The 12,820-nt window shown below is 35.7% G+C and overlaps 1 protein-coding gene across 1 annotated transcript; it reads left to right on the top strand.

Annotated features, from left to right (window-relative positions):
* The first annotated feature begins 7,759 nt into the window (after positions 1–7,759).
* On the top strand, positions 7,760–11,010 carry RPS16 (ribosomal protein S16). The gene is made up of 6 exons (XM_015812040.1): positions 7,760–7,856; positions 7,970–8,022; positions 9,048–9,149; positions 9,817–9,913; positions 10,551–10,598; positions 10,798–11,010. The coding sequence occupies exons 2-6, from the start codon at positions 7,975–7,977 to the stop codon at positions 10,941–10,943; spliced, it is 441 nt and encodes a 146-aa protein (XP_015667526.1). The 5' UTR covers positions 7,760–7,856; positions 7,970–7,974; the 3' UTR covers positions 10,944–11,010.
* Positions 11,011–12,820: the final 1,810 nt, after the last annotated feature.

Genomic DNA, 12,820 nt, shown 5'->3' with positions numbered 1-12,820 from the left:
GACAGCACTAATTCCAGACTGCATTTTGCATCCCCCCAAAAAGACTTGCCATTATTTTGAGTAAATCCTGGAAGGCCTTGAATTTTAATCTCAACTGGAAAGATTACCTGTCTAAATGTCTCTGATAGTTCTAAGAACATTGACAAATCATAGCTCCTTTTAAAAGCTTTAAGAATAATTTTGCAGTTTGAAATTGAAGAAGAGAAATAAGGATCTTGGTTGCATTTGATAAAGGCCATTTCTTTCTAAAAATTGTTCTATTGGTTTTCCTTGGTTTTTCTAAGATACATGCACCAATAAACTTTTCTACAAATAGCATAGTTTTATAAAGGATTCTATAATGTGTGTGTCTATGTGTGTGTGTGTGTTTTATAAACAACAATCTGCTGTACAGACTAAAGCATTAAATCATTTGGAAATTTAGCATCTTTCTTCAGCATTCAAGGCCCTCTAGTGCCAGCACCAGAAGTTGCAATTTATTTGTATAAACGAGAGCCCAACTATTCCTATGCATATTCCTATGCAGAAGCAATTATCAAGCTTCATTTAGATAGTTATAGGTACCACCCTGTTATTTCCTTTTTTGGCTTTTAATGTTCTTTCTTTAATCTCTGACAGCATAATGCAATCTTTTACTTCCTTGGATTTTTTTCATTTATACTTATCATAGAACGACGGTTACCTTATAGTTCAATCCTATTGTATTCACGTTGATATATATTCCAAATGGAATGAGGCTTATTCCCAAATAAGTATGAAATGTAGTTCAATATTATCTTTTCACTGCTCAATTGTCTGACCACAATATTGCTCAATTGTCTGACCACAATAGAACATGTCATCAGTTATACTCTGCATCCCTAGTCAGAATTTAAACAGCAACCCCCTTCCTTTCTCAGTTCTATATTTCCTTACAATGAAGTATTAGTACTGCCTTCTTAGCTTTTTCCATTCATCCTTATCTGCGTCCAATTTGTTCATGTGACTTAACACTATACCGGTTATGTTACAGCTCACCACTCACTCTTCTAACTCTTACATGTTTCCTAGACTAGATGAGTCTACTGAGACAACTAGGTGAGACAACAATTAGCCTTTCAAGAACACAATATATGTTTTTTCTCGTAGACACAGTAGTTCAAAGAAAAGAAGCAACATTTCTCTTTTAGTCTTTACACTAGCAAATAAACATAGAAAAGTCCACTCCAAATGCTATTTTGTATTCATTTTTTAATGGCTAAGTTCTTCTTAACAAACAGAAGATACAGAAGCTATTCATAAGTAATGTATATAAGCAATTAGATTTGCAAAGCATCTAATTGCATGTGACATAGCCAACTCTTTTTTTGTCCCGCTTTCAAAGTCTTCACTGGCGTGTTCTCAAGAGACCACCACTTTCCATCATTACTTTACAAACAGCTCATCCTTTAATGATTTCTTTTTCATGCTGACTGAAGATATGGCAGGAAGCCACTGTTACTAAATATATTCATCTCTTTATCTGACAGTCCTGACAGTACAAAGCAACTTGTATGACAAGGAGTCATGGTAAATGCGAAAAGCTAATATAAGCAAAAAGATATTCCTAATCATTAAATGGCAAACAAATGATTTTTAAAAACTCTGTATAATTCTAAAACAGGAACTTACACTGAGCTTCTGAGTATAACATGAAAATTTGACTTTTTGATGATCATGATTAAATGGAATATAAAAAAATAGCACGAGTGGGGAAGACTTAAGTTTTAGGAATGCCTCTGTTCAGATGAAAGCTTGTATTTTTTAAAGTGTGATCTAGAACAGGTGTGTCCAACCTGCAGGCTGTGGGGCCCTGGACAGCTAGTAATGCAGATTGTAAACTTTTAACATTATTATGTGATTTGTATACATTAACTATATTACTTATTTTATATGTGGCCCAAGACAACTCCTCTTCACTCAGTGTGGCCCAGAGAAGTCAAAAGATTGGACACCCCTGCTCTAGAGACAAAATGAATCATTCAGGTTTCTATAGACATTTATTTCTGTGCATTTCAAGTATGTTGTCTACACCCTTGAAATACACAGTGCCTAGTTTCATGGCTACTTTGAGGTTTGACCATTTAAAAAGAAGTAATGTGCTGATCGCTCTTCTTCATCTGAACACTCACATTGTACAATTAGTTATTGCCTTTGTTGAATATATTGACTGAAAAACAAATTGTGTTATTGTAGAATAAAAAACCCAACTTACTTAACGATTCCCCAAAACAAAAAGAAAAAAAAGAGTTTGTATATGAACACTATGGCTAATATAGCAATATATCATGCCTAGACAAAATTTAGGATCCTCTGAGTACAGGATACATCATAGGATACAACATATGTAGGAAATAAGACATGTGATGCAGAAATTTTACTAGTGTTAATGTCCAAAATGTCATGTGAAAGAACATGCTATGATATAAAAGTATGGTTTTTAAGATCCTTTTTTGATACCACTTTCTGTATCTTAGTTGTTGTTTGCCACACATACAGAATACAGGTTATTATTTTTGTATCATTTGATTATTATTTCAATAAGGTTTAACAAGAATAAAGGAAAACATTTTATTTCATTTATATCTCATTTTTCTTCTAAGACTTCAAGATAATTTGTGTGGGGATTTCCTTCTACAGTGCCAGGATATCTTACTGTTGTCACGATTACTTTGTGCTGAGTGTATGACTGGCTCAACATTACCCAGTCAGTTTCCACAAATGGAAATGGACTTGACCCTTGCTCTCTCAACTCCTAGTCTAAAACTTTTAGCCATTCTGTCTTGCTCTATAAAACATTCCCAATTCCCATCATTAATATTCAGAAATGCCTTTTATATGTAGAAAAATGTTTTGGTTGCACAAATAAAAGTATTTTCCCCCTAACTTTATGGTTTGATTAAAGATTTCAGTCTCTGGAATAGTCTCATGTGGACCCACATATGACCCTTTCTTTACAGACTCTGTAGTTGTATAGCATCATTCTCATAACAATCTGGATTTGACGGCCTGATTCTAAATTTGTAAGGCACTCCAATTTAACATATTTCCATATGTTCTGTATTTGTGTAATTACTTTTGATGCTACTATTGGCAAAATTATGTTTCTTGATGTTATCAACAACATTTGTTGATACAGTAATTTCTGAGTCATTAAGCTGATGTGATTATTTTGTATATTGAATAGTCCACAAGTCTATATAGAATAGATAGTCCTTGACCTATGACCACAATTGTGATTGGAATTTTGATTGCTAAGAGATGCAGTCATTAAGCAAGTCATCATGTGACCGGTCCTAATTTTACCATTTTACTATGATTGTTAAGTGAATCACATAGCAAATCTGGCTTCCCCAATTGATATTGCTTGTTGAGAAGTAACTAGAAACATTGCTGGATGCTGCAGCTGATCATAAATGTGAGCTGATTGACCACAGAGGTGATGTGATGGTCATAACTTCAAGGACAGAGCATAAATAACTTTTTCCAAGACTACTGTAACTTTGAACAGTTGTTAAATGAACGCTAATAAGCCAAAGACTACCTGTATACTATGTTGTAGGTGAATGACTGGTACATCAGATATTATGCAATCTCCTTGAAAGAGTGGCATAATATCCAGAAAGTTTCCTCATCAGACATTTTTTTTTTTTCTCATGTAATGAACATTCTGAACAATCCAGACTACTGGTTTTCAAACCACTTTTTTCAAATGAATTACTTATTGTGTTTTGATTCATTATTATGCAAGCAAATGTTCCTTAAAGATAGATAACATTAAGGTTCTGGAAATTGCGAACAACAGGGAGAAAGGCATTGGACAAACACACCCCAAATCCCTGTACTGTATTTGCTTTTTTTCAATCCAGTTCAGCAGTGCCAGAATATCTTACTGTTGTCACGATTATGAAGAAGCTACTCATTCCTATTTTTTATCTTACAAGCAGATGAAATGAGTAACATGATAGCAAGAATCATTTCAGAAATACTGAACTGGTTTTAGAATAAAAGGATGTCATACTCATGGAGGACTATCCATTCTCTTGAATCAGCATTGTAGATAAATGGACTGTAATGGAACATATATTTTAAGAGAAAAAATATGCTGGAAAAATGATATGACAATATCCTCAACCAAGTTTCATATATCGATATATTCATCCCAAATTTCTTCTGAAAAAAACAATACAGTGGCCTCACCTGCCAAACAGCTTTATCCTCATTGTATAGTCTGTGATTCATGTTCCCCCAACAGCAGATGATCCTGTTATACCCATATTATTATACTTCAATCCAGGCCCTTTTCTCAGTGCCTTTTAAAGCTTGAAATGATGTTAAGGGGTAAATTTGGTATCAACTAGTGAGTCTCCTATGCCTCATTTCCTAATACCTAATTCCACACAACAAAAGAAACCCAATATATTTGGACCACATAGCACTACTACTTTGAAGATGCTTCAGTAACCTCTGGGATTAATTAGAACTGCAAAATATAAACAATGTATATATTAAGAGCCAAGTCACTAAATTAAAATAATTAGTGCATAAGAGGCACATGCATATAAACATGTAATCACGTTCATGTTTTTCAGCCATTGTGGTTGCTCCAACAACTGCAGCTTGGTTTATACTATATTTTTTATATAACTGCACACAATAATTATAGATTCTGTTCAGTTGGTTGTCCTTGAAAGTATTTAGTGGCCTTTTCAAAAATCATTTATTGTGGGTCATGACTAACATATAAAGTAAAATAAACTCAATTATAAATGATTAAGTGTAAACAGAACATTCAAGCTGCCATATAATTGCAAACACTCCATAGTTCATCTAACATACATATTTCTGTATATGCATTTGACTATCTGTACCTTAATGTTACAAGTCATAACATAAAATTTGTGATATCAATATTATTTCTGAAAGAAGAAAATATAAATTACCGTAACATTTTTAAAAGCAAGAATAATAGAGAAATATAATAATAATATATACTACAGAGTCCATTCTTTCAACCATTTCAGGGAGGGGCAGAGACATTCAACAGACTACTCATACAAGCCTCCCTTCCACTGCAGCAGAAAACATCAAAATGAGTCAGATTAAAGGCTCCCTTATACATTGATAAATAAATAAAATAAATAAATCTTATCTATCAATCAATCAAATTTACATGGCCACCCATTTCACAAGAAGTGATTCTGGGCAGTGTACAATAACAAAAAAATAAAAATGAACATGGCAAACAACCCTATGTAACACACACACACACACACACACACACACACACACATACACACACTTCAACCAGCAATGGAGCAATGGAGCCACCTCAACATCTCACCAATCCCCTGAGATCCCCAGGCCTGATGTCAAAGCCAGGCCCTGCGGAACTTCCAGAAAATAAAGAGGGGTGCGGCCGATTTCACTTTGTGGGGGGAATGCTCCAAAAGGCAGGCAACATGGCAAAGAACTACACCAAGTGTAGTTCCCTGAGAGACAGGACCCTCTCAGCCGGTCAAGCAGATGTAATCAGGGAGAGCAGTGTCTCAAATAACCAAATTTAATTTATAATATTTATATTTATAATGTATTATATTTAAATAAAGATTTGAATGATGTTCAGTAATTTTTTATAGAAAAGCTCCCAGTTGAAACAATAGCATAAAACAGGGGTCCCCGACCCCCAGGCATAAGCGATGGGATGCTCAGAAACATTCCTCTCTCCCCCTCACTGGAATGCAAAGCCAAAAAGGTTGGGGAAAACTGGCATAAAAACAAGTTTCTGTTCCTCTGGCTGTCTACATCTAAAACTCTCTGATAATCTCAAACAGAGAATAAAGAGGATGGGGAGCATATACAAACCTGAAAGTTTTTTATCTAGCATTTCCATCAACTGGAGACAATCTCCTCGGCAGAACAAACTTGAGCTAGAACCTGATTGTGTGAAATCAGGTTTGAGCCTCTAGAGATTACACATACAGCATTCAGAGCATAACATGGCATTCAAAAATGACTATATTCAATTAGGGTTATATTAACCTCAAAGATGAGAAGTCTTACATGTACATCACTGCGATATACGTTATCAATTGGGATACCATCATGTTTTAACTGTAAATATTATTTAGACTCCACTTTGAATAGAAAGGACAAAAAATTGATGTAATGATGTAATCTTCACTACATTTATTGTATGTGCCCCTCAGGAAGCAGTATTTTGAAAAATAACTTCAAAGTATTTGTACATCCTTGCCTACTCAATATCATCACTAATGATTTGCCACTTGTTGCCCCATCCTTTAGATGTTAAGTGAGTCATCTGATTGTTAAGTGAATCTGATTTTCCCCATTGGCTTTGCTTGTTGGAAGCCAGCTGAGAAGTTTGCACATGGGGATCACATGATCCTGGGACACTGGAACTGTCATAAATACATGCCAGTTACCAAGTGTCTGAATTTTGATCACATGACCAATGGGATGCTGCAACGGGCATGGCAAAGCCAGTCATAAGTCATTTTTTTCAGTGCCATTATAACTTTGAACTGTTATTAAATGAATTGTTGTAAGTAGAGGACTACCTGTACACAGATTATCTTTTTGCATTATCATATTCTTATGCATCCTTCAATTACTGAGCAACATCAAAGTTATTCATTATATGGTTATGAATTTTAATTAAGAAAACTGATCACTTTCTATATAAGCCTACATTATAAGTTGGTCACTGTAGCAAAAAATGAATGTGAAACCAGTACATAACATTTAAGACTGGATCTCCTCTTGGATCAGTATCTCTATACCACTGAAGATAAATATCTAGCATGTTTTCAAGCTGAACTAGGCAAAGTCCTGCTAAATTACTGTATATATCACATTTTTAGTCAGGCAAATAATAGACGATCATCTCCCTTGCCTAATGGAGGGAGAGAAGCCAAATTCTGAATACAAGATCCCATTATATGGACCAAGTCAAGTTACCTGTTACCACCACTGTGGCATCAGGATGCTATATTGTTAAATGTAGGATATATCCTCCAAATAGTTTGAATCCAAAGTTGAAGTTCTGGAAAAAACAAATAAACTGATAATCTTATTGCAACAGTGACTAAACTTAACAAAGCAGGCCAAAGTTAACTGGTTAGATGGCTTTAATTTGGTAACACTGGTCTTCTAACGTTGACCTAGATTTGTAGCTTGCATTTCCGCACGTGTTTACCCACGGCTGGTGAAGCCCCGGTCTTCTCAAACAAGTTTTCTGGGTCTGCATAAGACACCGATATTAAACTAAGGCTGGTTTCCCACAGACTAATATGCTAAAGTGTAACTACCTAATACAAGGGTAGTCAACCTTGGCTCTTTTATGACTCGTGGACTTCAACTCCCAGAATTCCTGAGCCAGCTTAGCTGGCTCAGGAATTCTGGGAGTTGAAGTCCACGAGTCATAAAAGAGCCAAGGTTGACTACCCCTGACCTAATACATGGTTCAGCCATGTGAATACAACCTATCCATATCCTTGACAGCCACCTCTTCATGTTTAAAATGCGTGGATAGAAATTATAATTTAATCGCGAAAAAAAACCGCCAATAGGAGGAATGAATGCGGACCTTAGCCTCTTTCTGTCACTGAAAGATACGAGCGAAACCACCTGCGTATTCCGACAAACTTCCCCACCCACACAAACGAGAACGGGAAGACAAAACAGAACCCACAGCGGCTGCCGGAAAGCGATGCGTCGCGCTTCCGGAAGTGACGCTAATCTTTGCGGCCGAGCCGGCCCCTGGGAAAGTTAGTTGGGAAACCCTGTTCTTTCTTTCGCTGCTGCTTTTGCCGAAGGTGGGTGGGTGGGTGTCGCTCTCGTTCGTCCAAGCTTTGCCGTTGGGGGAGGGGGGGAGCTCTCGGTCTGGTCACTCACTAGCTTTGTCGGTTTGTCTGTCTCTCTCCTTCAGGCGCCATGCCGGCTAAGGGGCCCCTCCAGAGCGTTCAGGTTTTCGGCAGGAAGGTGAGGCTTGCGTGGTTGTTCGAACGGGCCTAGCTCGTTGTCTGCTCTTCCGCCATAAAAAGCCGGGCAATTGAGGGGGCAACGGGATGCTATTGTTGCCCGAAAGTTGCCTGGGCCCGGCTGGCTTTCCGGCGCTGAAAAGTATCCCTCGTTTCTCATTTTCCATGCGCGCAATGGCACTCTTCCGCTGCCACGTTTTCCCACTTGAGCGGCGGGATTTGGCCTGAGCCGTGGTGAAGGAAAACGGCGCGTTAACTGCGGCACATGGGATGCAAGGACGGATAAGCTATTTGACTGTTCTGGGGATGGGCTTGAGGGGGGGCGGCGGTGCTATTTCATGATAGATAGATAGATAGATAGATAGATAGATAATCTTTATTATTATTTTTCCTGTGGGCACAATGGCACACATTAAAAATGAAATTTAGTTGCTTTCTCTCAAAGTGTACACATAACATATTAAAAACACTATATATAACGTATAGTTGCCCCATGAAATAGGGTACCCACAATTACCGTCATTCTTTTTCATTAACCAAAATAAACCATACAATAGGAATCGTTGCTTATCTTTCCTGAAAACCCATCCTGTCCAGCTCCTGAATATGCCAAGGCTTCCACCAGTTCATGTTCAAGTGCCCAGAGTCACCCCGAGGCGATATGGGTGGCAAACAGATTTAAAAAATAAATGTATGGCATAAGCTCAGTGGGTTCACAATAGAAAGTTATCTCAAAAAAATTCTCATTTCATCTTGTCATCACTAGACTCCTTTTTTGAGTTTTCTATCTTAATTGACGATTGCACCTATTAGGTTTCTTGCTTCATAGCAACAAGTGAAAATGGGATAGATAAAAGCTTCAGTTGATTGGTTTCAATAGCAAAGTGTATATACAGTGATAATTAACGTGCGTAGTGGAATATTTTGGATGTTAATCCTTGATGCAGTGCTGATAGTGCTTACCTGTCATAAAGGCTGTAATTTTGCCTAATATTTTTATTATTGTCCCAACCAACCCCCATTTAGAAAACTGCTACTGCAGTTGCTCACTGCAAAAGAGGAAATGGACTTATTAAGGTGAATGGACGGCCTCTGGAAATGATTGAACCCAGAACTCTCCAATACAAAGTAAGTGATTTTCTATGTATGTATAATACATTTTGTGTGTATGTATAAATTAATAACTGTTTTCTTTTGTTTCCCCCCTCTTTTTAAAAAACTTATAGTTCTGATAAAAGGACAGTGAATTTCAAGTGGGTTTGAACTGTCCCTTGATAAATATACTTAGCATTTTTTAAAAAACTTTTTATCTGTTATTCAGAATCCCTTGCATTGTTATTAAAGTTTCAATACTTTGCATGCATTTTTGGAGAATTTGGCAAGAGTTATATTGATGTTTGTCTTGAATTACTTCTGTCAGTAATACTCTTTATTCCTGGTATACAGTACTTTTCTGCTGGAATGCAGTAATTGAAAGCTGTAAAGCATTTAAGCAAATGAAATGGTTCTATTTGTTTCTGTGTTATTGCATGCAAGTTAGTTGAAACTCTTGGAGAAGTTATTTAAGGGTACTGTCTTGAAATATAATGAATTAATTGAAGTGGATGAATTGTTAAGATGGCAAGATATAAGTTTTTTTGGTGAAAACAGAATTATTTTCTATAATTTCCTTTGGTGATGTAAAAGTAGTAAATTTAAAGAATATTGATAGCCTGTATTCTATATATCTTCAGACATTTCTGCGTTAAATAAGAAGCTTGTTTAGGACTATAACTAAATGCTTTTTCTCCCCCAGCTGCTTGAACCAGTACTTCTTTTGGGCAAAGAACGCTTTGCAGGAGTTGACATAAGAGTCCGTGTGAAGGGTGGCGGTCATGTGGCACAGATATACGGTATGAGCAGTTCATATTTTACAAGCAGAAAAAAATATTAAATGTATCAGCTATCCAAATACAGCAACATGTGTATCTGTAAAATGTGCTATCACCTGTGTTGTGGTTTGTTAATTGGTTTCTAACCTTTTCTCACCTGGTATTTCTGGATGTATTTTACTGACTCCTAGTTAGATTGATTGCTAGCTAATCCACTTGATTTACAAGTTTAGAGAAGTTTGCTTTTATTATATTTGATGATTTGCTCTGTACCAGATTATTACTCCTTATAATTGTTTATATATAAATATAGATGCTAGAGAGCCAATTTGATCTAGAGATTAAGACACCAGACTAGAAAGCAGGAGATTATGAGTCCTGCTTGAAACTTTAGCCATGAAAGCCAGCTGGGTCACTTTGGACTAGTCACTCTCAACCCACTGGTTGTAGGGGAAATAGGAGGAAGGTATGTTGGATATGCTGGCACCTTGAGTTATTTGTAAAAATAAAAGTGGGATACAAATAAATACTAATGTAAATCCAAAGTACTAAATTACTCCAAACACTCCACAGTTAATATATCTGATTTAACTTTTACTAGAAACTTGCAGCATTTTTCTTTTAACTTGATATTTTATTTTACTTATTTCTTCTACAGCAATTCGGCAATCTATTTCCAAAGCACTGGTGGCTTATTACCAGAAATGTAAGTTTTCATTAACTTTATTTTTCCACTACTTTTCATCTCATTTAAGATCAGTTGTATGTTGACCATATAAATTAAGTGCTGTTCAAAGACTTTATTTCTTGATGTTTCTTCTAAATTACCATTTCTGAGCAATGTTATAGGAATGATTATAAACAATAGCTTCAAAGCCTAATACAAATGTTTTATTTTTCTCAAGATGTCGATGAAGCTTCTAAGAAAGAAATAAAGGATATCCTCATCCAGTATGATAGGACCCTGTTAGTTGCTGATCCTCGACGTTGTGAGTCCAAGAAGTTTGGTGGACCTGGTGCTCGTGCACGTTACCAAAAATCCTATCGTTAAAAGGAAACTTTTTGTCTATTTGAAATAAAGGATAAAATTTAATAAATAACTTGTGTTTTGAAAACTATATTTCAATCTGTTTTTGTAATGTTTCAAGGGAATGCTTAATATGTATGATACAGAATATATCCATGTGATTAGAGTCAGTTTTAAAATTATATTAGCTTATTTCAACTTCTGTCTTTTAGAGCAATCTTAAGGGTTTACTCAACATGAATTATAACTTAGACACAGTTCCATAAAAGGATACAGTATATTTGGGTTAACACTTAATAATTCTATCTTACATGAATAAGTATGTCCTCTTTTGGTTTCTTTGCCTGGACTTCAGCTACATAGGCTTTTCTCAAAACTTGCAGGACATTTTGGAACAAAGTCCTCCACTCAGTGGATGCTGTGGATTGTGGCCCTAAACTCAATAGTAAATATTTTTACCACAGTCCAACAAATCAAATATGGAATTCTGGAGATAATAGTAAAATAGTAATTACCTTCTAATAATTAAAATTACTATGTTTTTGTATAATTTATTTTCAAATTACAGAAATAAGTCTCTCATGTATTCCCATGTGTTGCCGGATTCTATATCTACCAGGAATTGATTTGTAGTGTTAACAGATTTGCACAAAAAGTTCTCAGTCCTGCCTATAATTCCCTCTATAATGAAAACAATATTTAAACTCACAAAAATATATATTAAATATATTTTAAAGGATGTTTCAAGCACCATTTGTATCATATTCTCCATAGTTCCTTTGATAGCCTAACTACTATTGTAAAGGACTCTGATTCTGAAAAGTTAAATGAGGTTGGGCCTGATTTGGATGAGAGACCATCAAGAAATCCCTGAGCTGAAGATTTGATTGGAAGTAGAAAAGATCCTGGAAGAAAGTAATAGAAAAATGCTTCAGTTTTACTAAGAAAACAACATGGTTGTATCAAGTCACCAGAGTTTGGGGGAGACTATGATACTTAGAGAATTCTTAGATGGAGACAAAAGCTTCATATATCCATAATTAAAGAATATTTTTGATTTCTCAACCATCTTTGTTGTAAAAGGGAGGAGAATTTGCTATTTGAGAAAAATTGCTATTGATGACTGCGAAACTAAAGCGCCTCATTTATTTGGTTTCACATTTTACTAAATAATTTTGCATCTTAAGCAGTGGGCATCTCCACTTCCAAATTGTTATCTCCTAACTGATTAATAAGAGTTCTGCCACATTCCAGGATAATATTTTCTATCTGTTGGAAAGAAAAATTGTTAATTTTGCTGTTCTGGGAATGTTTATGTGTACACATTTGTATGCTATATGCTTGTATATGCTTTTAAAAAGGATGCTTTTAAGTATGTAATGGAACATTAAGTTATTGAAGATAGAAGATTTCAGCTGCTTCTTAAGTTACACCTTTGTTCAGTAGTACCAGGTTTTTCCAAGCATACTTAATATATCAGCAGATACTTTTAATTGTATATAAGAGACCATCCTGTTCCATTTTTATTCCCATGGAAGATACTCTGTTCATATTAAAAGCAATAACTTTATGTTCCAGTTCTAAATAGAATGGAAATGAGGAACTTCTTCCAGACACGCAGGGTTTCCTTGCTATTCATTATTTTCTTTATTGTTTTTACTTGATGTAAACTGCCCAAAGTCATTCTGAGTCAGTTGGCCTCTAAATCTCAGTTTTCTTAATTGCTGGCATAAGACATTTTAAAGCATTTGGTATTTCTGCAATTACAGCAACTGCTGACTAGTGAAGAAGGAATAGAAGAAACTACTAGACAATGAGCTGAAAGAGCCTAATAATAGATTTGGTACTACATTCCTACAAGGGTTAACAAAATCATGTTTCCAAGTGAAGAAGCATCCTGT

The sequence above is a fragment of the Protobothrops mucrosquamatus genome, unplaced genomic scaffold, assembly GCF_001527695.2.
Source record: "Protobothrops mucrosquamatus isolate PMUCROS unplaced genomic scaffold, P.Mucros_1.0 scaffold63, whole genome shotgun sequence".
NCBI lineage: Eukaryota > Metazoa > Chordata > Lepidosauria > Squamata > Viperidae > Protobothrops > Protobothrops mucrosquamatus.
This window is presented reverse-complemented; position numbering and strand designations above follow the sequence as displayed.